Source organism: Pyxicephalus adspersus, chromosome 2 (genome assembly GCF_032062135.1).
Source record: "Pyxicephalus adspersus chromosome 2, UCB_Pads_2.0, whole genome shotgun sequence".
Classification (NCBI taxonomy): Eukaryota; Metazoa; Chordata; class Amphibia; order Anura; family Pyxicephalidae; genus Pyxicephalus; species Pyxicephalus adspersus.
The window spans coordinates 96,761,609-96,788,846 of NC_092859.1; the positions used below are offsets into that span (position 1 = coordinate 96,761,609).

The following is a 27,238-nucleotide window of genomic DNA, read 5'->3' on the forward strand; positions in this document are numbered from 1 at the left end:
CATATGTAATATTTTCAATTTCCTAAAGAGAAACCAAATTGGAAATCACAATCTGAGAATCTGGAACATGCCTCTACAGTTTAACATATACTTTAATTTTGACAATGGTAATAGAAGGAGCACGAAAGCTGTTAAAAACAAAGTCAGATTAGAGGATTGTGTTATCTTTATGGTCAGATCCTAATTTCTCATCATTACCCCAAAGTACATACTTATGTTTCCTTTTAATTAATGCATTTGAGTAAATCATTTGACATACTAAGTACTATATCATGAAATGTGTTAATGTGTAAATTAGAAACTATTTAGACACTCTAACACCTAATTAAAATCTATAAGGCAGATAACTGAAATTAAGGATCAGCACATTTTCACCTTTGCCTGTAAGGTGTTAACTTTCCAAAAAAGAAAAAAAAAGAAACATGGCAAATATTAATCAAATCTGTGTGAACAGCGCTATGCTGCTTATCACCAAACACAAACAGAACATCAGTAAAACATTTAATTAACACCATCACTTACTAGACATAGCTAAGCATGTTCTAATATGTGTTTGAGCTTTCTTAGGTTCAGTACAACAGGAACACTTGTACTTTTTCGCACTGCATTATTCCCTAAGAACATGACTATTATGCTGGTAGCATGTATGTTGTTATTTAGGGAGTGTCTATGGTACATCATTCTTGACCTTCTTTTGAACAACCAGTGAATCCTGGTTGATTAAGGAAATGTGGTTCATTTGTATTCTACTGGCTTTGATGAGAAGCTGAAAGAAAAAAAAGCATATACAAGTGCTAAAATAACCAAACTTTTTACAATTCCGAGTGGGTACGTCTAATTCCTGAACTGAATATGCCAGCTAGAAATGTTTTTATTACATGGACATTTAAAGCTTTATCACACCTCAATCAGTTATCATCATATTAAAACTGATATATGAGTTAATTCTATGGCTGCCTAACATTTACATTTGGGTGTTCTTACACAGGGCAAAACGCCACAGCCTTAAGGACTTCCTGCATGCAGGAGCATAGACATGGGCAAATAAAGAGGATGGATGGTCAAGAGCCACTTATGCCAGCAAAGTGGTGAGGGAATAAGGGTGTGTGTGTATGTAGCATGTGTGTCATTATGTATGTATGTAGGTATATACAGTGTGAATATTAGAACTGGGGCAGTTGCTGTACTGTGAATAAAAAGATAGCAACAAATACATCATAGATGGTACTTGGCACTGATCTGTATGTATTGTGTACATAACCTCTGTATTCTGTACATTACAGTATCCTGACTCTTATTAAACATTTGTTAGTTTTAACTATTCTCCTCTAAAACAATCCCATGTTAAGGGGCAACTTGGCCACACACACATTTTTCCCCATAATTTCCGCACACAGCCTGCTTCAATTATGTTATGTTTGATATATAATCAATAATCCTTAGATGTCATCTCAAGTGTCCTAATCTCAGCGTGTAAAATGGTAGTTTAATTTTTAATTCATATGTACTTAGAGGAGGTAAACTGAAAAAAGTTGAAAACCAAAAAAATGGGCTTACCTTCAATCCCGCAGCGCAGTTGATCGGTCCAGAGGTATCTTGCATCGGGTCCCCCGTCATCCCAGTATCTGAGTACGAGCCAGCGTGCCGGGCGCCGCCAACTTCGCCTCTTCTTCTGGGTTCTTCCTATGTCACCTGACCCAGACATGAGATCGGGTGACGTAGGTTGGAAAACTTGCCGATCTCACTGCGCATGTGTGAGATTGGCAATTTTTTCCCCTTTTCACGAAAAGGCTCCCTCTGCGCACACCCGAGATGCTCAGGCATGCGCAGAAGGAGTACCCAAGAGCCTCCGGGGATGCGTGACGTAGGTATCCCAGGAGCCTCTACGCTCCCATTCATTAGGGGTTGGTGCTGCACCCTCTTTTAATTGAAAAAAGGGTGTTGCACTTAAAAAAAACAAACAGAATTTTTACTTTACATAAAAGAATTGTCTATCTTTTTATGTAAAGTGACATTTTTGAGTTTAGGTACGCTTTAATATGGCTAAGGAAAGCCATATAAAGCCATTAGGTGTCCCCATTTGCATGGGTAAATCATCCATGTAGCTTGTCTTACGTCCTTAACCAGGTAGTGCAGTATATTAAGTACCCTAATTTTCACCTGGCCTTCATGAGGCCAGAAAGGTTTGGGGCTATTTTAGGTGGTTATACTCAGCCAAGGATTGCCTAGCAAATATACAGCTCCAACATCAGCTGTCTGCTAGTTACCTCATCTGTGACACTCAAACATGGTGGAACCTAATGTTGGCTGTGTTCCATCAATGAATCCCTCTGTAATTATTAGTTGGTGCTCTTTTCACTGGTTCATCTGAATGGTTCATCATTCAGGATGTGCAGCATTTTACACCTTTTGAAGAGGTGAACAACAGCAAGAATTTTTCCCTACTTCCTCCATCTTTGCAAGGCAAAGGCAGTAAGAGGCCAAGGAGCAATATGAGAACAGTTGTGCCAGTGGTGAGGTGGTGGAAATGGTGAAGAATGTTGTACCCCTCTCAACCCCAGGTGTTCAATTGGATAAAGTAAGAATATTGGGAGTAGTGTTTTTCTTATATACACCAAAGACTTGGGGGTTATCTGCTGCAATGAATTGTGGTTAATAGTGTTTTTTTGCTCAGTTGCCTGTGTAAGAACCCCAGTCATAGTTTTTGGTCATCATTTTCAAAATGGTTGATCCCCTGCCACAATATTCAGGAAAGCCCAAAATGCAGCACTTTGCGGAGGTACTATTTTTTTGTCGCAGGACCCTCTTTGTTGATCATAGTATCTCTGATGCTTTGATTCCTGAAAAGAGAATGTGTTTGGGAAGTTGGATTTAGTAGGCTTACTAAATAGTGTGGTCAGCGGATTAATCAGCACACTAGTGTTTAATACCATGGATGTCAGTGCAAAGACTTCCCTCCAGTAAATTTGGGCCACAGGGAATTCCAACCATACATGGAGCATAGTACCCCTCTGACAACATTCTCTAAAGCAGGGGGGCCCACACTTTTTTGGCTTGCGAGCTACATTTGAAATGACCAAGTCAAAATGATTTACCAACAATAAAAATGCTAAACATATTTTTTTATTTATTTATATACAGATCGAGTATGACACAGAAGTGACTGAAGCTAATGAGACTTTGAATAGTAGAACATTGCACAGACATTGCACTACAAGACTATAGTGACAGGAAAGCTACAGTTTACCTGTCATAGGAGAATGACGAGCTGCACAAGAAAAAGAACTGCTAATCTGTACAAAGGTATCTCGGTAATTGAACCCTGACACCGAGCCTGAACTGATTTGGCCGCCCAGCACTGCTCACCTCAGACTGCCCTCCCGCCCTCTCTGCCTCCCTCCCCACTCCCCACTGTTACACAGAGCTATCTCACACACTGAAAGAAATCCCCAGCATCTCTAGAGACATACAGCAGGGCTGCTGGTAAACCGCAGGAAGGGGTAAGGCAGGGCTCCGCCATCGACTAGCATTGCCTTTGCGATCGACCAGTAGATTGCGATTGTCATTTTGGGCACCCCTGTCCTAAAGCATAAAGGAGATGCTGAGGGCATAAATGTGTTGTAGCCTATTCAGGAATAGATACCACTGCAGTAACGTTTTTTTTAGTTTGCCCCAATCAGAGAGCTGTTAATAGAGATCCTAGATAGCTTGTAAACTGTCAGTTGCCATTCTTCCTGTTCCCAGGGAAAATCTAAATTACTTTTCCACTCTAGCATACATTTGATTTTTTTCCTGGGAGAGGTGAGTAGTACAGATTGTCGAGATGAGGCCTTTAGCCTATGCAATAGATTTAAACTCTCAAAAGATGTAAGGCCAAAAGGAGCCTGACCTTTGCATATCTTTGCGCCTATTAAGGAGGCTATCTGGTTATAATGAAATATCTCCAGGGGAGGCATGTCATGACTTTCCGAGAGAGAAGCAAGGCCTGTGAATCCATAGCCTGGAAAAGCTGGGTTACCCCATAAAGAAGAGACAGGGGGGAGTTTCAAACAGAGACCCTCCATTTGGCATACTTGGCCCTGTCCTAGATTATAAAGGAATGAGAGTGGGACGGCTGACTTAGTGAACCACATAATCACTTTCATCTTTATGATGGGGCTGGACAGCCCTTCCAAATCTACCTTCCTGGGACCTCAAGTGTGGAAATTTGGACTGAGTTAGTTGAGCAACCTGGGCTGTCTTATAGTATTTGAATACATTGGGGACACCTAGTTTACAGGATTAATTACCATATTGAACTCTGTTTAGGTCTCCCAATAAAGAGGAACATTTTAATTTGGAGAGATTTTAAATTAGGTGTGGAGAGAGGGATCCAAAGTGTTCTAAATAGTTATATGATTTTTGGTAGTTCATTCATTTTCACTATAGCTATTCTACCAAATCAAGAAGGGGGTGAGACTAGTAATGTCATAATTGATTTTTTTTTTTGTAATAATGGCAAGTCATTTACTTTGTAAAGGTCTTGTTGTTTAGGGGTTAATTGGATATTTAAATAAAATAGTGAGGTTGAACACCACAAGAAATAAAGTGGCCTGGAAGAGGCTTGTTAACTGTGGGGGTAGATTGATATTCAGGGCCGCCTGTGATTCAGCACTATTGACCAGTAGGTCAGGAGCGTACTGAATTTATCTAGTAGTTTGAATGAGTTGGGCAACTAGATAAAGGGCAAAGTATCATATAGTAGTATATCGTCAGCGAAGAGGACACACTTATGCTCCGTTGCACTGCAACAGATACCCTGCTTTCCCTGATTGAGATCGACAGTTTTTCTATAGCTAAGGCAAATAGAAGGAGAGCGGTGGCATCAATGTCTGGTAACCATACAAATAAAAATGGGTGAGGAGCCAAAGTCCTTAATAGTGGGCCCTCAGGAAAGAATACAAAACTCATTTGGCCAGGATTGGATTTCAATCAATAGTTAGATACATTAGTGGAGTCTTTGCCTGGTTTCAGAAGCACACTGATCGTTGCCAGGTTGGATTCTTGGGAGAGAGAATTATCTTCACTGATGTGATTAAAGTGAGTTGTCAGAGCCAATTTATCTATGAATTTTGTATAAACACTTCTTCACGTGTGAATAGCTTATCTTAGAAATCTCCATGGGCAGAGAGTTACTTAGGAAGAACTAAATGGAACCAAAAAGAAGGCTTGTAAGTCGGGTTGGTTTAAGGGGGCTGGAGTTGCATATAATTTAGGCAGCCAACACAAGCTGAGGGTTTTGTGAGAGTTTGTCATCTGAGAGTTTAATTTTAGGAAGAGCTGGGCCTCCTGGCTTCGTATTAGGCTTCTTCACCAACAGGCGTCCGGGGTTTATTCGCCTAGGTGAACCATTTATGTTTGGACCAGTGTAATTTTTTCTGCTCTAGTTGTTAGGGATAAATTAAGAGCAGTGTGGGCTGTTTCAATTTAATTCAAGAAATCCTAATGAAGGAACCCCTTATGTCTTCACACACAGTCCCTATATTATGCTAGTTGCTCCTTAATAATTTGATCATTCTGCCTTTTTTTGTGGGATGCCACTTAAATCAAATAACCCGAAAAGTAGCCTTATATGCATTTAAATATATTTAGTTAACTATAGAGGTAGCCATTCAGGGACTCAATTTCCAGAAACGTCTCCATATCACTTAACAGATTTTCATTCAGTCTTCAACTAGGATGTTACACCTTTGTGTAACTTGAGCAACAGAGGATCATTATCAGGTCAGGGTGGTGAGAATCCATGCTGAAGTTGGGGGGGGGACCAGCCTAGAAAGAGCAAAGCCAAGATCAATTCTGACATATTTACAACTTTTTAAAGGCTTTTATCTTTTAGGAACATATCTCCTCACTTTCTTTCTTGTTGCCCACAAGGAAAGTGGGATGAGAATCTTTTCACAGAGGACAGAGACGGCAATGCAAATCTAATATTTTTACTGCTACAGCAATATAAATCCAAGATTGTAGAAACAACTGTAATTTGTTGTTATCCTAAAGTCTTTGAGATTTCTAACACCTCATAATATTCTCAATGATCCATATGAGATTTTAGGTTGTGTAAACTGTTTAGTTTTTCTTTAGCGTTGGTCAGATACTAGCTGCTTCTCTTTTAAATATTTTGTTATTCATGTTGGTCAATACTGGAGCTGGTGTATTCAAGCATTTGGTGTTTTGTTTTTGGCATTAGTTAGTGAAGCATTTTTATAGATGTAAAAGGCTTTGAAATTTTAATTGAAGAATAAGTAGCAGTGCATGCTTTAATTTCCTGTAGCCTTTGTCATGCACCATTGTATTCCCCAATGAATTTCAAATATTTTTCAAATGAATTTAACCTCAAACAGCATTTGTGAAACTGACATGGCATTAAGCCCATGTTTTGTAGCTCTAAATATTACAAGAATAGAAACGAAGGTAGGTAACATTAATCTGTGTTTATGTTTATCTTCCTTAATGGAAACAGATAGTCCTGACTTATTGAAGACTGTTCCATTATCAGCGGCATAGTAAGTAAGTAATATTAACATTCTAATATTACTAGTTGTCACACTAAAGATTGTTTATGGTAATATTTAGCTAGTTTTGTACCCAATATTGTAAACTTTAAATGGGCGGCAATGTGAGCAATGTATATTTCAGGCACTAACCCTAATGTTCATTTTGCATTATCTATAGTGAGTTCCTTAGTGTACGAGAAATTACGGGCTTAGCGGTTAGGGGGTTAAGCGAGGAGCATTGGATAGACCCAGTTTGCAGTGTTGCGAGCATGCAGCACCTGTCAGTGACAAGCTCACTGACAGCCTGCAGACCGGGAAATGACAGGAATGCAGAGGAGGAAGCCCAGAAGACTGAAGAAGAGATGCTGCGTGGACGTAGAGTGTACTCGTCGTAGGAGGAAAACGAGGAGTACATGTATAAGTTTTCCCATCTAATACTTTACCCTTCCTTTCCCCCCTGCACATGTATACATCCATTTATTACTGTATGTTTAAAAACTTTTATAAAAATGAGTAAAGCAAAATTGTCTATATTGTTAAAAAAAACGTGCCTTATATCACACTAATATCAACCAATTTTCAAAGAGGTCCTAAAAGTAGATGAAAAAAATCTGGTTTAACCACTGAAACAAAAACTATTAAATTTGGTCATATAGTTACCGAAAAAAGAAAAGATCCAATAACATTGGTAACGAAGTTTAGGTGATTGATTTAGTATTAAAATTTAGATTAGGCATAATAATAAAGGTTAGGGTTACAGCTATGTGTACCCATTTGGATCAATTCTGTGTAAAAAAGCCGCAAGCAGTGATAAAAATGCAAAGTGGCAAAAATTGTCCACAGTATTTGTTGGCTTTGGTTACTAGGTTACACCATAGACAGACTTTTGAACCAGAATCTGAAAATTTGACTGAAGGCAGTTCACTACAATACCCATTTATTCTTTAAGAGGCTGTTGCAGGGAGAGGCTGCATTTAGCATTTCCCCCAAGGCAGCGGAACACTAGCATGAGGAAGTGGTAAACGCACCACAATCTAATGGCCACTGTGAACATAGCCTTAACAACATAACAGTTTGCATATACAGTTAGGTCCATAAATATTTGGACAGAAACAACTTTTTTCTAATTTTGGTTCGGTACATTACCACAATTAATTTTAAATGAAACAACTCAGATGCAGTTGAAGTACAGACTTTGAGCTTTAATTCAGTGGGTTGAACAAAAAGATTGCATAAGAATGTGAAGAACTAAAGCCTTTTAGTTTAGGGGGGGGTGCTTGCATGTGGAAAATATTGCTGTGAACTGACCATATGCGGTCAAAGGAGCTCTCCATGCAGGTAAATCAAGCCATCCTTAAGCTGAAAACACCTAAAAAAAAAAACATCCAAGAAATTGCTACAATATTAGCAGTGGCAAAATCTACAGTTTGGTACATCATGGGAAGGAAACAAAGCACTGGTGAACTCAGAAACGCCAAAAGACCTGGACATCCACAAAAGACAACAGTGGTGGATGATTGCAGAATCATTTCCATGGTGAGAAGAAACCCCTTCACAACAGCCAACCAAGTAAACAACACTCTCCAGGAGGTAGACGTATCGATATCCAAGTCTACCATAAAGAGAAGACTGCATGAAAGTAAATACAGAGGGTACAAGGTGCAAGCCACTCATAAGCCTCAAGGATAGAAAGGCTTGATTGGACTTTGCTAAAAACATCTAAAAAATACCAGCACAGTTCTGGAAAAACATTCTTTGGACAGATGAAACCAAGATCAACCTTTACCAGAATGATGGCAAGAAAGACGTATGGAGAAGGCGTGGAACAGCTCATGATCCAAAGCATACCACATCATCTGTAAAACATGGCGGAGGCAGTGTGATGGCTTGGACGTACATGGTGCCAGTGGCACTGGGACACTAGTGTTTATCCATGATGTGACACAGGACAGAAGCAGCCGAATGAATTCTGAGGTGTTCAGAGACATACTGTCTGCTCAAATCCAGCTAAATGCAGTCACATTGACTGGGAGGCGTTTCATAATACAGATGGACAATGACCCAAAACAGTCAGTCACCTGATCTTCACTTGTTGAAGACTTTAGACAAAAAGGCCCACAAACAAACAGCAACTGAAAGCCGCTGCAGTAAAGGCCTGGCAGAGCATAAAAAGGAGGAAACCCAGCATCTGGTGATGTCCATGAGTTCAAGACTGCAGGCTGTCGTTGCCAGCAAAGGGTTTTCAACCAAGTATTAGAAATGAACATTTTATTTTCAGCTTTTTAATTTGTCCAACTACTTTTGAGCCCCCGAAATGACGTAATTGTGTTTAAAAAAAAGGCTTTAGTTCCCCACATTTTTATGCAATCTTTTTGTTCAACCCACTGAATTAAAGCAGAAAATCTGCAGTTCAACTTCATCTGAATTGTGGTAATGTACAGAACTAAAATTAGGAAAAAAGTTGTCTCTGTCCAAATATTTTATAAACCTAACTGTATCCTCACAATTAATTTAGATTCAGTACAAATAACACAAGTCAACAGGCCTTTTTCATTTCTAATTGTTTGTGGGGTTTGTAGCATTGTTCATCCTTATTTTTTAATCTGTATTATTTTTCAATAGCACATCTAGTTTTGTGATGAAGGAATTTTATGATATATGGTATATTTATCCTAATTGTATTACAGGATCTAATGGCAATTGTCTATATTTTTATGTTACAGACATCATTAACTATATTTTGTTTCAGTTGCTATCATGCCTGGAAATTGTAATAATCATTCAGAAAGGTAATAATATATGTTTAGTTCCATCATGGCAAAAGCACACCACCATCCAAATACAGCGACCCATAAAAACATATACCAATTGTACTGTGGTTGTCAATCATGGGTTCCAGTTGTTATAACAAGACCATCTAAACCAGCGTTTCTTGGCACTTTCATCATAGGGGAACCCCTGCTACAATTACTACCAGTATATTACTAGCTCACAGTACATTAACATGGTGGTCAGTAGGAAGAATTCCTCTTAGATTGCAGGCTTGTGGGAAAAATGCCACCCTTATAGATGGTCAAATAAAATTGTTGGTACCTTTTTAACTGACCTGAGGGGCACAATTTATTTACAGCTCAAGAAACCCATAGCAACCTTTGGAGAAACTCTAGGGTCCCACAGAACCCTGGTAGAGAAACACTGATCTAAACAATTGCTTTTTTTGCTGCTGAACAAGTTGTCAGCTAAAACTAAGCAGGAAATTGAATATCCCAGCCTAGTTTCTGCAATCAGGCTTGTTCTTCATGATTCATTACCTGTACCACCATATTATGGACTTGCTTCTGTAGAACGTAACATGGAAGGTGCAACGGATTACAATTGAGAATCATCTGATCCTGATTATGCAGCCAAAGAAGACAGTTTTATATAAGCAGAGCTGAATGATGTCATTTGTGATCTATCTGAAGACAAGCTGTACTTGCCAGCACTCCTGCTTGCAAGGGTGTTACTGCAACTCACTACAGAACACAAAATCATAACTTGACAACTTTCTTACTAATGATGGCTCATCAACAGTTTGTAACAAGAGCATGTTCCTTTTGAATGGTGTCTCATTATTGATTCCATGCAAGAAACCTAAAGGTAGTCCTAATGCATAATGGCAATTGCAATCCAGGTGTACCAATTACCAATTCTGTTCATCTACACAAACATGAAGATCTTGCTTGAAGCAATGCAGTATAAAACACACTAGCTGATCACCTGTGGTGATCTAAAGGTCATTGACATGTTAATAGGAATGCAAACTGGATTAATGAAATAGTGCGGTACCAAGAGAAACCTAAAAGCCGGGAACAAGCCAATTCAAATTGTGTCAAATTTCTGACTCTGGTTGATCCGCATAAAGTATTTCTGCCACCTCTCCAAATCAGGCTAGGCTTGATGAAGAACCTTGTAAAGGCCATGGGTAAAGGAAACTCAGGTGGTTTTCAGTACCTTCTTGATAAATTTCCAAACATAAGTACTGCAGAAATCTATGAAGGAATGTGTATAGCTCCACAGATCAAGTCTGTTTTTCAGGATGAAAGTTTTAAACAATCCCTCCTTGCAGCTCAGTTAGAAACTTGGGAGGTATTTAAGTGGGTCTGCGAGAACATTCTGGGTATTTATAAATCTCCTGCACACAAGGAGTTCAGAATCTGCTTGATTCATACCAGAAATTCGGCTGTCGCATGTTATTGAAATTACACGTATTGTGCTTCCATCTTTTCAGAAAATCTTGGCATGGTGAGTGTCGAGAAAGGAGAATGTTTTCACCAGGACATTCAGTCAATGGAGCGTTGTAACCAAGGCTTATTGAATAAGAGTATGATGGCTGACTTACTGCTGGATGCTGTGCGTTGACAATCTAGACACAGCGTACGCAAGAAAAACATACACTAATCGGTTTTGAAGAAAAAGTGTTAGCCGACTGACCCTTTCCATAGATCCGTTACAAGTGTGTTGTGGTCTCCGATGATTACAAAAAATGCTTTTTGTTTTGCCTTATGAATTGTAATGTTAAAAATACATATTTTGAATAATATAAGCAATTTCTTTACATAACTAACTCACATTTTAAATATTTTGATCCTTAATATTCATTTGTCAATTATCATTTGCAAAGAGTGCAGTTGAAATCATCATCTACAGAGGTATTCAATCATTTGACAGCTACAAGATAACGGTTATAAATCACAGTGACAAGGAGACATAATTTATAATCTGACCTGTTACTACCCTAAAGGACTGTCCTAACTGTTATACATCAAGTGCCTCCCATATCTTAGACAATCCAGATTTCTATGAAACAATACCAGATGTGAACATAAAAGGAAAATGGGCTACATCTGTCTGTAAACATAATATCAAACTTTATTAAACAGTGTATAGGGACAAAAAAGATTAATCCCTTCAGATTCATGAAACTGTAGACTTAAAATGTGCATATTTTCACAAGTCTCTGCAAGTCTTTACAATAATAACAGAAACACTAAAAAAATGTCATACACACGCTGGATGTAAGAACCAATAGGATATGGATAAAAGCAACCAATCGGATATAGAATTTATAATTTTTATTGTTTAGCTCATTTAAAAAATTATAATAATTAGAGGCCAATGCATTGTTGAAAGGTAAACAGAAACATCAATGCATCATTTTAGGAGCCAGATATTCTGATAATTTCATATAAAACAAAAACAATTTTTATGATGATAAACCTGCACAAAAATGTAATTCATACAATGTATTTACAATTTCTAAAACTCCTTGGCCCATGGTAATTAAATTGACTAAAAACTTGGCCCATTGAATAAGAACTCTATTGAGTCTGTGTGAAGTAAAACATTTTTATACAGAACAGATAAAATACATGAAGCATGTTGAAATCATATAAATATTGAAATGTCATTCATCTTCATCATCACTGTCCTTCATAGAAATCCCCTGGAGTCCTCCCCTATCAGAAACAGCTACCAAAGCTTCTTCCATAGTTAAACGGTTGTGAACTGTCTCATATGTTTTATTATTCAGTGTGCCGTCAAGCACTCCTTGGAGCCGAAAGTCTCTGTAGGTTTTCTGCAATATAGAAAAAAAAAATTTAAAAAAAAAGTTTTTTATGTTAAAAAACGCATTCCTCGGAATGGATTAAAACTAATCCAATCGTTTCAAAATTGATTAAACAATAATCATTAAAAAAAAAAAACAGGAGCATATAAACAAAAGACTAGAGAAGGTCTGAAGGTTAGGATCAGCGAAATACGTGTCAGCCTCCCACCATCATCCCATGACCAAACCTGTGGAAATGACCTGAATAGTAAGGATACATTAAATATAAACTGGCCAAATACAGTTCCCCAGGGCCATATATAGGACAGGTTTCTAATATAAACAACTTAATTTACTAGCAAGTGTTGGAAAGCCCTGCATTAGGCTTCTTGTATTACTCTTGATTTATCCATAAACAAACCAAGACACAACATGTTTTGTCAGGGTAGGGAGCCTTATAATGAAAACAACACTGCTCATATCTTCTCTAAGTTTGCTTCTTTAAATAACATCTTTTTGTTATTCATAGCTCTTTATTTATATAGAGATTTCCCATTGCGTAACTTAACGCGGTCCTGACTATTTTTTGTCTTTTAGGTAATATAAAAGGAATCTTTATTGGTTAATAATGCATAAGCAGTTCACTGAATTATTTGCATTTTGTCTTACAATTTCGATACCTAAGCAGTCCTAAGCCTATAGCCTCATAACTACAGATTTGCAGTGTGAATATAAAATATTGTGCCTCTGACTGCTTATCATATTCGGAGAAAAATTTTGTGATATCACAACCGTGCTGTTTACTGGTCTCCAGAGAGCTTGCAGAGATAAAGCTATACTCAAGGGTCTGCAGTATGAGAAACAAAGCTTCTGTGTTATTAAGTTTCTGGACCTGCATCTTCTTTATTTCCCATTACTTCTTGAATATTTTCCACTAGCCATTAGCAGGCACACTCTAAAATGAGGATAATGATGTCTACCAAGATGGCTGCATTAGGACAGACACATAGTAAAAAGTATGACATGGAAAACCACAGGTCAATACTAGAGACTTGTATTTTGCTCCTTGCCTTTTTTTGTGGGTGGGGGTGTGGAAGGGGACACCACTTTTCTTAAGAATCAGCATGGTTAAATCCCCCAGCAGGTCTCAGCTATTGCTGACCTCAGCCTCAGTAAAATGGCCACATGTTCTTTAAAGAGCACAAAATTATTTTTATCATGCAGTCTGTAGTGGGTTTTCTTTTAGAACAAATACATATATTTTTGAGTATCATTTTACAGTGAGAAGGATTATTCACAAGTGGAAAACATTCAAGACAAAACAATCAAGTTGTCAATCTAGAGTAACTTCTACTAGGGGAAGGAGGCTTCAGCTATACCGCCAGTAGTTTCAGGGGCAGGCTGCCACAAGAGTGCAGTTATAGAAATTTGAGCAGCTTGATCCAAATAAAACATACCACCAGCCTTCCCCATCCCAGGGAGCGCAAGATAGCAATTCCCCACTCCTCATGATATTTTATTGGACGATAAACTGTAATATGCAGCAGGGTAATGTCTGTCCTGGAACACTGGAATCCATGGCATGCAGAAGAGACTCTTGAAAAAAACACAACCTGCGCCCTTTGTGGAAGTTGGTCAAGTCTCTTGAAGGAAGCTAACCTGCAACCCATCTATGCAAATTACTCAGACCAGCTCCTAATTTTTTAGGGACATTCATACTCTGCACATTAAAACATTACAAAAACCTACTGTTGATGTGAAAAAATTAGAATCACAATTTTGAGCACAAATGTCGATGCATTTCACAGCAAAGTTGAAGCTGCTTCTTCAGGAGTATATATTATAAATGTATTGCCACCCACAAAGAACAGGAGAAATTGATATGTGACCCAACCTCATCAGGGCACTGTGTTCAAAATCTCAGTAACAGGCAAATCCTTGTATAAAGAAGATGGAGAACTCCCAGCATTCAGGTGCACAAACACCCTGACTATAAATAGGCAGCTATATGTTGATAAAATGTGGTCTACACAGTGTCCTGGTGTTGAACACAGTGCCCTAATATATATATATATATATATATATATATATATATATATATATATATATATATATATATATATCACATCACATATCTATAATAGGTTCGCACATGGCAATGTTTAGGCTGCAGACCACAAAAAATACCCTTTATCAACTAATAGCATCCACTGTCATGGCTTGGGGAGAGCCCAAGTCATCTAAAAATGCAGCAGAGGAGAAAATGCAAATTATTTATATAAACAAAACAGGTTGCAAACAAGACCCTCAAAAATTTAGACTGTCTGCCAACTGGTGGAGGGATATAGGAGGCGTGTGGTCCAAGGAGGGAGTTAACAGAGCTTAGAACATCCACAAAACAGGTGGTGAAAGGGGAGTGCACATACCCGTGTGGTAACCATGCAGAATCACTGGAAGCGTGCAGTTCTGAGCCTTGCTGCACAGCCCATATGGTCCACCTACTGAGCACTGATATCCGTCATTCCAGCCGGGGCTTTTCCGCACTACTGTCTTTTACCTCTTACACTCCCCTGCCCAAAAAATGCAAGATAGCAAGGAGCAGGGATTGGGTGTCGTTCCCAAAGTGCAAAGTGGGAACAGTGCAGCTCACCCAGGAGCTCAGGCTTGCCTCTAGTTCACCTGTTGTGGTTTTACAGTTGATCTAGAGATGCAATGTCCTTCAAAATTCCTGGTCTGCTAGTGTTTTTATTTATTTTTTTTATTTTATTAAACTGACCCAAGGCACAAGAAACCAAGGGAAGGATTTTCCTCCATCCTAGCTAATATGGACAAATATAATATCCTATTATTATATCAAAATTTACCTTACACGCAAAGTGCTTCACATAATTATTACTAATAAACACTTGTCTTTTGCTTTAACAATGTTTAAAAATAATTCTTACAGAAAATTGTATTGATCGGATATTTGGAACGAGAGACTATACACAGGTGTTTTCTCAGTATGATAATAAAATAAACCCAGAATATTTTGTTTATAAATGAAGGGAACATTTTGCTGTTATTTTTATTTACTATTTTTACATTTTCACACTTAAAGTAACTGTTGACCTTTTCTAAAACTTTTCAGTAACATTTTGCTTTTGATAAAAAAAAACTTCCATCTGGTTTATAGCATTCATATTTTCAGGGTCTATAATTTTCACAATCATTAATTGTAACCAACATTTAATAAAGCAGTGATTTGATGTGTTATCACAGGAGGTTGAATAGTTTGAATGTTATTTGGTATTCCATATGTATCACCCCCCCCCCCCCCCCTTGCAATTGATATTTAGAAAGGTTTCATTCATTATTGTAATCTATGCACTTTGTATTTCAATCATTTTTATTAAGGTTTTGTTAAAAGGAGGGTTAAATATTGTTTGGCCAAATTGGTCCAAAAACTAGGTTTTCTGTAGATCCTAAATTCTGTACCTTTGATGTGAATTAGAAAAAATTCTGGTCTTTTGCGCTGTCCCCTTGAGAATAATTGCAGCAGTCAAATGCATTAAATGCCATGGAAGGACCACTAAATGCTTGAGGAAATGCATACAAAGGTAGGAAGGGCCCATAATATGTGGCTTGGGAGACAACCATGCCTTGGCATGCAAATGAATAGCTTTCTGGGTAACAAGAAATTGGACCACTCGCCCTCATGTATAGACTACCTGGGGACAACATTTGGACAGCAGCACTCACGTTTCTATAAGATCAGGCAAAGGCTCTTGGATGGGTTTTTTGGAGCAGAGACAGATGGCCTTTAGGGTATCTTCTTAAACATAGTTTCCTAAACAAGTATGTCTTATAGCAGATGGAAAAGATCCTCAGAGAGGTGCCCCTAACCGAAAATGGGACAGATCCAAGGGCAGAGACAGACAAACTTGTGACAGAATGTTCCAGAATGAACCAAAAAGACTTCAGAGCAGCTCTGAATTATTAGATAAAATTGCTAATTCACTGTGTGCCTGCCTTAGAAGATTGGTTGTTGGGCTGCCTATCTGATATACAACAGGCAGTACTATTACTAGTTGGATCTCTAAATAAAAAGAACTTTCCAATTGATCAGAAACCTGTATACACAGTGAGGCATTATGCCAAAAGTACTTTAAAAGAAACTTAGGGTTTACATGCAATTCAGCAATGAAAACCTTTCAAAGAAATCACTTTCACATCAACACATAATGTAGCTTCTAAATGGTGTTACAATTATACAGCAGCTTCAGCAAATTCCACAAAATTTCTACATTAATTAGAATTTCTAATGGTCACTAAAGGTATTATGTAAAAAAAATTATCCTACGTCTCAAAGTTTGCACTGTTGTAAATTTGGCTTCATAGAAATGGTGAACAGGTTACTAAAAGTGGAGAACAGTTCTTTGATTCGCCACTTTTTTTTTTTTTTTTTTTATAAAAAGGCACGGCAAAAGTAAGAAAAGCAAAATAAGAGGCTTGTAAATTCCTAATAAACAAGCATGCACAATTTAATAAATACTGAATACCTGATGCCTGTAAAGAAAAAACTACCTCCTGTGGTAAAAAGAATGCAGTAGGACAGGGAAAAGGTGTGATACAAAATGCGATCCCAGGGGTGCCGAGTCTAGCAGCAGGTCTAAATAGGTGGAAAAAGGGACCATGTTGTATGACTGAGATGAAGGTGGTAGTAGTCTTTTGGTTTAAATATTTACTTAATTTGTTTTGACAAGGAAGAAAACTACAAAGAAATCTAATAAAGACAAACTAAAGCTGCGTACACACTTCCAATTTTTATCGTTCAAAATGAACGACGAACGAACGACGAACGATCGATTGGGCAAAAATCGTTCATAAAAAAAGTAACCAACGACGCCGACGAACGAGGAAAGTCGTTGGAAATGAACGACCGGACCGGCGGATCGGACGACGATCGTTGACCATCGTTCGTGTGTACGATCGTTCATTGATCGTCCATGGTCTGAGCATGCGTGATGAACGAACGTTCCTGTGGTGCACGTTACTTCCTGTATCGTTCAAACGATCGCATCTATTGTGTGTACAATATCTACGAACGATCGTGTCGTTATCTGTATGTACAGGATCGGTGCTATACGATCGTTCGCAGATATCGTGCAGGATCGTTCGTCGTTCGTTTACCAACGATAATAATTGGAAGTGTGTACGTAGCTTTAGGCTGCAATTACACTTCTGCATTTTAAAATGCAAATGTAGATGCATTTTCATGACGATTCTAAAGGTCACAACCTAAATTGTCTTTAGTGTTCTAGCATTTAGGGTAGATTACGACATGTCCTGATGTGTTTTTGTGCACATTTTTGTAATCACTTTTTCTGAATCAAATTTCCACATTTTTAATAACAATATATAAATATATGTTTAGCAGTGCAGAAGTGTGCATTAAGCCTGACAAGTAATCCGGTACTGCTGTGTAACTGGTCACTTTATGATACCTGTCCTTTTATAATACAAACGCTCCTGGGCTGACACATGATAGATTTCTCAGTTATGCAGTTTCGCCATCAGACACCTTTAATACAATTCTGCAGAATATACAAAATATATTACCTAAACTACTGGAATCAAAAACTCAGGATTTCCTGGGTAGATATTCCTAAATGTACTCTTTGTAATGCTGCTCATGCAAAAATATCAGACACCTGCTTATTGGCAGATATGGTAAACTATATTTTACAAAGCACATCATATCACAGTAATATATAACAATAGTTTTATTGTATTGAAAAATACCTTGATAGCATGGCTCACCTTTACAATCTTGATGATGGTCTTTAACTGGTACACATGTAGTTGAAGGTCTAGTCTGTCAGCCAGCCACACACATATGACTTTTACTGATTTGCCATACCATTGCTGTAAAAAAAGAAAGAAAAGAAAAGGCTCTGCAGTATCCATTTAACAGATAAGGCAATGACTGCTAATGGAACACTCTGAAACGATGGCAGGCCAGCACTTGAAGTTAATAATACCATAATTTCCTGATAAAAGAACTGCATGTTTTGCCAGGAAATCAAACAAGCTGACCTGGACTGTTCTTTATGTGAATTAGCACCAACTGTTCTGCTTTCAAGCTGTAATATTCATTAAAAACTGTTTTGCACTTTGCATCCAGCAATTGTTAAACAACAATAGATAATAAATGCAAGATAACTTCCAAAAATATACTGTTGCATCAATAACTAGATCAGGAGGTTAGACATGCAGTTATGTATTGTTTTTTTATCGTTATGCTGATTTGTTTGCTTTGGTCACCTAAACCTGCATGTTAATGTGATGAAAGCTTGGACAAAATGTCTCTCTGATTGCCTTCATTCAAAAATAATAATAATAAAAAAGAATGCTGATCACCTGTTCATCTTGAAATGCCCAGCCGATGAATATATTATATCTTTGGATATCTTATAGAAGAAAAGTTAAAGTGGATGCATAGTCAAATTTTGTCATAGTTATGTCCTGTTAAGATTTCCCTTTTCTTCCTTTCCCAAAGGCACAACAAGAAATAAGCAGAAATCCAAAAAAAAAAAAACAAGGGTAAGGCCCCACTTAGTTGTTACCAGGACAGGTGTCCCAATTGTAAGCTCTTTATTTCTGTTCCCATCATTTTCTGTCTTTGTAATAAGGGTCACCAGGACAAACAAACCAGGTGAATCTACCTAGTGAGCAATAGACTTGAGATTTTAGTATTATTTTCACATACAAAGAATGGACAAAATTTTTTCTGGGTGTACAGTAAAATTTTTGTTTTTACATAACTTCCATGACAGTATGAGCAAAGGAATTTAACACAGTTGTTCTCATTGTAGTTCTGCTTCTGAGTTTTACTCACCTGTTCCCAAATCGGGGACGCTATAACGAGGAACTTCCATGTAAAGATTTTGCACATGTGGATTTAAAACAGTATTTCAATGCAGTGTGTAAGTTCTGCAGCTGGTCACTGCACAAGTTCCTACTATATGTTATCTAATATTTCTGAAATTAGAATATACAAAATCATAATGGAATAATGTGCCAAACTATGCCAGTGTGTCATGTTTTCTGTATAACACAGGTAACTAATTTAAAGGCACGGGCTGAATTAATATTTCACTGTTCTAAGCTAAGGATTAAACTAATACCCTATTACAGTTAAAACAAATATTTTTTATAGTATATGCACAGTGCAACCCCCTATTGTTCTGTATCTTCCAGAACTGTAAATTGTACAAATTGGGTAAAAGTAAATGACCATTATTTTGGCTATGCATGTGTCTGTTTAAAAAAAAACAAACACATATATATATATATATATATATATATATATATATATATATATATATATATATTAATATATATATATATATTTATATTAAAACAAAAAGTTTTCTATCTCTGAAGCACCTTGAAGTAAAACATTTCAGATCCATAGAACTATCGAGTTTTCTAAGAGATGTCTATTTCTTCCGCTTTGTAAGCACAAGGTTAAATGTTTAGTAGCTATTTTACAATGGCACTGTACAGAAAATCGAGCAATTTATTCTATACTGTCTGAACAGCAGCACTCATCTCGTCCTCATGCCATGTATTTGACAGTTCCAAACCACTTTAAAAAATTGTATTGTTTTGTATCTTATTCATTGCACATCAAGCTCCTGTAAGGGCATGCATTATTTTCCTGACAAGTAAAAATAAGAGGAAAGGAAAGGCTAGGGTTGATTCTGTGAGACCCTTGTATTTATTCACACTTATTGTGCATGACTGTAGACTGGTAAATCATATTAGCAGGCTGTCTCCCCATCAAGCTGCTACTTGCTTTCCAGCCCTGCAAAGGTTCAACAAATCAACAGGAGCACGGAAAACAGAACATCAGTCTAATCTAGTGTTTAAGGTGAAGTTTTCAAACCCAATCTAAGAGAATCTTTAGAGCAACCAACAAGCTGAACGGCTCAGAAGGTGGTATTGACAAAGAAATAGGGCTGAAATATTGCGAAACACAGTGCTTGTGCATTTTAATAACAAGCAGGTCAACAAGGACACAGCTCCCTCGGAGCCAATAGTTGCCACCAACTACGGAAATTGCCATGCCAAGACTACGAATGCTCCCAGTTCATCAGCTTTCTTAAACAGTTCATCAGCTTTCTTAAACACCCTAAACCCCCTTGGTGGACCTTTAGTCTTGAATTAACAAATCAAAGCAATGAAAAAGGGTGCAGTCTGAATGGCTAGCATTGATCCCCAACTGTGCTCAGCACTGCAACAGGCACTGAAAAACTATTGTGACCAGAAATTGACAAGCCTCCTCTCTTAAAATAGTACAGCTGAGCCAGGCTGGATCCAAGCAGCTGTAAAGGGCTCCACTCTCAGGACATAGAGGCAGTAACAATGGAACAAGCATGAGCTCTTTGTCACTGCCAGACTCTGCAATTTTCTAACAAGGATTTGAGTTGTTTCTTTCTAGTGCTCCTGAATAGAGATTTAGCAACATACTTCATTTTTTTTAAATCTTGCATGCTTAAAAAACGAAGTTAAGGAATTTCACTGCTCTGCCATAGTAAAAGCTAAAACAGTTAACAGATGTAATTAATATTTTGTTTAATAAAGTTATCCGTTTGTAACATTATTTAGCACATTACATTAGTTGTAAAACTAGAGAAAAGTACGCTTTCTGTGTATGCGTGGGTGAAAATGAGTGCTATTCTGCTGGTTGAAAGGAGAAATAATTAGGTTTCTAATGTGACGCATGGAACTCCACAACAAATCACAAGGCAATAATGTTGATGTTTATGTGACTTCTGAAAGCTGTGAAGCCTTTTATTAGACAGTTGTGGAAAGCTGTGATTAGTAACTGTTATATACCATTAGTCAGGATCACTGACAGATGCTGGAGAAAGAAATATACAAAACTACTGTATTGAGCACTTTACATTAGTTTAATTGTAATGGCTTAGTGTGCAGTTATTTGCAATTTTACACACAACTATTCTCTAATGCAACATGTTTTACATGTGTTTTATGTGCTATCATTGTAATCAGTAGTCACTTTATCAAATGTGTAAATCTAGTTTCTAACCTAGGAATATGTGTTAGCATGTTAAAATTAAAAGTATATGACTGGCCCCTATGAGACTTGAAAGTTATCATGTAAACGTTTTCCATAGGAACCAAAATGGCATAATAAATAACTTATATAAAAAAAATTGTAAATTATGTATGTAAATATGATCTGAAGGAAAACCACAGTGAAAAAAACGACAAAAATAAAATAGGTAGCCTTTCCTAATAGAATCACAAGAACACAAAACGACTAAATTGGTACAAGACCTTTTGCAAAAAAAAAATGATTGGACAAAGAAGCATTTTTAATGTATATATTGTATTTAATAATCTTGCCTATAAGTGAGTTTATATCTTGCCAATAAGTGAAAGTAAGCTGCCTATAAGCAAGTTTAATACCTTTTTTGGTTTATTTATTCTATGGTGGTTTGTGAACAACTGATTTGCTTTTTCTTCACTATAAGGGTACTGATTTTTCAGTTTTGAAATAAAATAATACATTACGTTTTAGCCATACTATACAATAATAATATACAACAACTGCTTTGGTACTCCTTTTGTAATAAAATGTGAGGGTCCAACTATGCTCTCCTATACACATACCATACCACTGCGATTTCCCTGTGAGTCTACAGAAAGTTTCTTTAAATACAGCTTTATTCAAAACTAGACTACCAAATCAATAGATAAGCTTTTCTCCTCTTCTTCTCTTCAGTTGGTTATCATGAAAGCACCCATGCAAGTTCTGTCTTTTTAAAAGTCATTATTGGTGTGTGTATCGGTGTGTGTGCACATATTGGAGTATGTGCTTAGCAATATTCCCTAATGACTGTCCTTGGGTCTGATTATAGGTCACTCAGAGCCTTTGGGAGGGAAATGCCTTTTTGCCTTATATCTTAAAAGGTACATCTATACAGCTATACCTACGAGTTGGATGCCAGAATACCTTATGGTACCCAGTGCTCAAACCAGAATATTTTTTAAACTGGGTGGTATAAAATTGTAGGCAGGTGGCAGCCCCTGTATTGTGACCCAACTCTTCAGTAACCACCCAAAAACAGCAGGGTGGTTACGAAGAAGTGCTGGTTGGCGCGCCCCTCTGAAAGGGGCTGGGGAGAACACTGGGTACCAAACACTCAAACTCAGTGTGCCAGCTTTAGTCAGAGTATTAGTTTCCTTAAAAGGAAGCCTACGCTAGATAGCTCCACTATGGAGGTTGTCTATGCTAACCCCTGCTTTTGAAAATGCTATTTTGCTGTCTGTCATCCTCATGCAATGATTTCAGTTCTTCTCGAACACAGAAATTAAGCATAAATGTATTTGAGAATTTCTGAAGTCTGATTTCCTGTTCTCCTTAGTTGTTTCGGGAACCCAAAGACCTCAGCATTTTTACGACAGGAAGATCAGTAATGGCAGCCTACAACTTTCAGTGGAGGTTTAATTTGAAATAGAGTATACTGTGAATATGTGAGCCCAGAAGAGGTATGTGAGCAGTCTAGTCTGACTGCAATGAATTTTACTAGCTACCAACCGTATAAATTTAGTAACAAGTAAGAAACATATGCTTTCCTATTTATACTGTTATACTGAAACAATTTTCATAAACCAATGGCCAACATGCAAAGCAGTAGCCACCACTAAGGACTGTAGCAGTAACTGGCTTACAATCTAGGTGCTCTCAATGCCTGAACTCCAGTTTCCTTTGCAAGAGAAAATTCAAGATATGCAAGAGGACAAGCATATAGAATTGTCCACCCCTTACACCACTGCTTACCTTGTTGTTCTCCATCACCTTTCCCATCCCTTCACAAGGTGCAGTTACAGATATAGGAATACATATATGTGCTTTGCTTAATTATTGTCCCCTTTTGGATTTTCTACATTTTTAACATTAACATTAAAATGGAAATTAAAATTGATTTAAAGAAAGCACACCTGTGTACAAGTTGTCACTTTCAAACAAAATCTCGGGAACATCTAGATCTAAACTCAGGGATCTATAAAACGCTCAAAACATGTCCTAACTGCAATTCAATATTTACTTGATTGTGCCCTAGAAAACAACTTTTTACTATACCCATTTGTATGCCACAGCATTAACAAAGTTCTTTAACAGGCAATCTACCATCAAAAATTTTCCCTTAATTCCTGTTCTCCTTAGTTGTTGGCAAGAAGTTTGACACTGGGATCACATCACTGTACAGTTTTGGCACAGGACCTGCATGCTTTGAATGTACAGATGTGTAGTACTGTATGAGGTGAGAATGCAGCGCTATAAAGGTTAGAAGCTAGGGTGGAGGAAGTCAAGTGGTAAAGTTTCCCACTGGGGCAATGTTAAGAAGCATGTCAAAATGTGTTAGGAGAACAATCTTTTATACCCTCAAAAACTGGTTCTCTAGGTGACACTAAATGGATATCTTTCTGTCATATCAGTGATGCACTTACACAAGGTATGATTCTATGGATTTTTGTTTAGTTTTGCCTTCATAGTCATACTAATATATTTTCTTTCATAAACATTAATTTATTTCAAATAGGCAAAAGATTGTTTTTTTAATCTGAATATTTCAAGGGCGTTTTTGTGTGTATTTATGTATGTATGTATGTATATATAAAATATATTTTAGTGCTGTTATACTTTTCCAAGTAAGCTTTTAAATTAAACAAAACACAAAAAAATATCATGAAAAAAAGGTCATACTAGACCAACCCTTGCACAAAGAACACTTATGTTAATGATACTATGTGGTAATTAGACTGTAAAAACAACATTTAGACCACTTCAATCCTTTCTTTACTGTCAGAGAGAACCAATTGTGTTCCATATTGAAAAGCTGCAGGAAACTCAAAAAACAAAAATGATATCAAGATTTCAACACTCTTTTTCAAAATAATATATATATATATATATATATATACATATACATACATATATTTATTTATACATACATATATATATATATATATACATATATATATATATATATATATATACATACACACACACACACACCACGGCTACACTCATGGGAGCCTCTTACAGGAGTAAAATAGAATTTTAAAAGCCAAATAATCGTTCAAGGTTTCATTAGGAATATTGCAAGTTTAACACTGTCTTGCTTTAAAGTAAAATTTCACCGATGAAAAGGGATCCTAATAATGCCACTGTGCTCTAGGAAAATATTTTTTCTAATTTTTTCTAATTGTAATTTGAAAGTTAACACTGTAACTCTTGTTAGGTCTTGTTAGTTCTTAAAATAATTAAAGGTGAACAGAAAAAAAAACTTGGATGGAAATTTAAAAGCTACCAGAATATCTGAGCAATACTAAGCTTTTCAATTGCTTTTCTACTTTTCCATGTCTTTTAAATGCTTTTCTAAGGCACGGACATTTTTCTTGATTAGTCACAGCTAATTAGTGTTCTGGCTTATACAAGTAATCAGAATGTCAGAGCTGTAAGGCTACATCTCCTTAATCCTTTGATAATAATTTAGCCTCCTGGGAGGGCCTCAAGCTGTGGTAAATAGTGCCTGACAATAAGGCAAAATTAGGTGGGCAGTAGACCATTAGGATAGAAAAATAAGAAGCACTACCAAAACCTGCTGAGCACCAACAGGCTACTAACTATCCTGCCAGATGAGGTGCCTGTTTAAGCCTGGATTGTTAATTAGCAGATTCTACAAGACCTGCCACACATGGCCAGGTGCATCATGCAATGATGTGTATTTCTGGGATTGAGCCAAATGATAATTCTGTGCAGATATCACATTTCAATGTTCTTATTGAGAAATGCACATACTTCTCTCCCTATATTACAAATGATCAAAGGACTGTAAATATTCTACAATATATTGACTCGTTGAAGCTCTTTTTAGGAATTAGACATGCTCAGATTGGATTTCAAGGATCACAATATGCAAACATTATGAAAAGATAGGCATGTTCCACCAACAATTACTCAAAAAAACAAAAAAATTTTTTTTGCATTTGACCTTTTCTCCTGACTTCATTTCTCTAACAGGGAAAATAAATAAGACCTCACTTAAAAGACAGTTAAGCTGAATGACAGAACACCGTCCTAAAAAAACCTATGGCAGCTAAATGTTTTAGATTCAAGGACAAGACCAATATATAAAAGCTCTATTACACAGAAAAAGTCATTCTTTAAAAAGTGACAGGAACTATCTGGTCCAATAAGGGACACGTTGAAGTTCTGAGCCCAGTTCTAGCCAAGAAAATTATTAACATTGTGGTTATAGTGAGAAAAAGTTAGAAAAATGACTTCACTAGCTGTCCTAAGGACTAAAGCACTAAAATTATTTGTGTAAGCCATACTGCTGCCACAGAGAAAGTATTCCATAAAACCAAAGAATATAACATTTTGTGTAGACAAAGCAAGAATTAACAATAGGTACACATAACTGTAATTGAAAAATGTAATATTTGAAAAAAGCCTGTTCATTGTCCTGATAAAAATCTCATTGTAAAAAATGTTATATTGGCATTTAACATTTCTACCTAAAAATTGCTCTTGGGTTTAATATGTCTGTTTCCATCACTAATTTTTTTTACCTAAAAATACTATTTGTCTATCTCTCAAAATGCTGCTTTGGGGTCAGTATCATTTAACCAACATTAAGCATATGGATAAGGAACTATTTTCTGACATTTGTACCATTGGTTATGCCACTTACTCAATGCACTAAAGCTGGACATGGCCAGGCAGCTCCCATTGATGATGGTCAGCAAGTGCAGCCCCCCCGTGTTTCTCTTATATCAGCTGAACTTTAATTAGGACTTATATAAAGATGGCTGTACACTGGGTGAAAAAAAAGCTTTCCATGCTCGCTATTGTTCTCCATTTAGGTCCCTATAATCTCCCTACAGTATGTATGTGTTTTTTTTAGGTAATATTTTATTATTAGTACAGGTATAAAAAAATTATATAAGAAGTGACCAAATTAGCACCACTGTAGTGTGGCACACATGATTTATGTAAAAATACAAGGGAAAAAAAAGATAGGGGGCTTTGTAGCCATCGATAATCTTACACAAAAGGAAACAAAATTATACAATAAACTGCAAAAAAAACATCAGTTTTTTTTCACAATAGCATGCAAAGAGCTGGGCTATATCAAATAAAAACTTAAATTTACAAATGTGACATTCAATAAATTGCCATACATTTAGCATGATAAATTCTTAATACATGAAATCTATAATGCATTTTTTCAGGAGCTTCGTATGTGTGGGGGATCGTGCATTTCTGAAAAATAATAATCAGATGTTAAGTGACAAATATCCCAGATACAAAATATCAGGGTATGTCTGTTAAGGATTCATTACAATACAGGTATTCCCTATGTTACATACGAGATAGGGACTGTAGGTTTGTTCTTAAGTTGAATTTGTATGTAAGACGGAACCAGCTACATTATTTTATTAAATGCAATTAGGACAGAGGTTTGTCTCAACATATTATTAGCAGTGTGGTGTCAGTTACTATAAAAAATCCTCACTGTGAGTTAATCACAAACAAAGCAAAAAAAATAAAATAAAAATCTTTATGGAGCCCAGACATTCATTAACTTCTGGAGCAAGCTGTGCTTTGATATGCAAAAATAAACAACTGCAGAGTTTGTCTTGTTCATTAAAGATTTAAAAGAAGCTGCAGAAAGAGCTCACCCTCCTAAGAATAATCTCAACCTCAGCTGTGTTTAGCAAACCATTTCTTCTGCATGTCATGCAAACCACCCCCCCTTCAAGCCTCCATTCTGTACAGAGAGAACAGGAAAGCCCTGTTCGTATCTAGGAGTTGTCCATATGTGGAATGTCCTTAACTCAAGGACTACCTGTAGTGACATGAAGCAAAGTACAAAAACTTATCAGTCCCAACAACTGGTCAACAGAGGTCCACAGATAGAGAAGAAAAGGTTCAGAGAAAGTCAGGATCCAGATAGAAAGCCAATTTGGCTCTTTTGTTATCTATAAATATAAAAATCATCATTATATTGGCATAATTACTCCTGATTTA

General features: G+C 36.9%; 1 protein-coding gene across 1 annotated transcript in view; it reads right to left on the reverse strand.

The window, feature by feature from the left end:
• Positions 1-11,420: 11,420 nt before the first annotated feature.
• The window catches only part of CADPS2 (calcium dependent secretion activator 2), a gene marked incomplete in the record, with an annotated part of 181,291 nt that continues 165,473 nt past the window's right edge, over positions 11,421-27,238 (reverse strand). Inside the window, 2 exon segments of the mRNA XM_072401573.1 lie at positions 11,421-12,150; positions 17,923-18,027. Coding sequence (XP_072257674.1) covers positions 11,980-12,150; positions 17,923-18,027 — 276 coding nt within the window.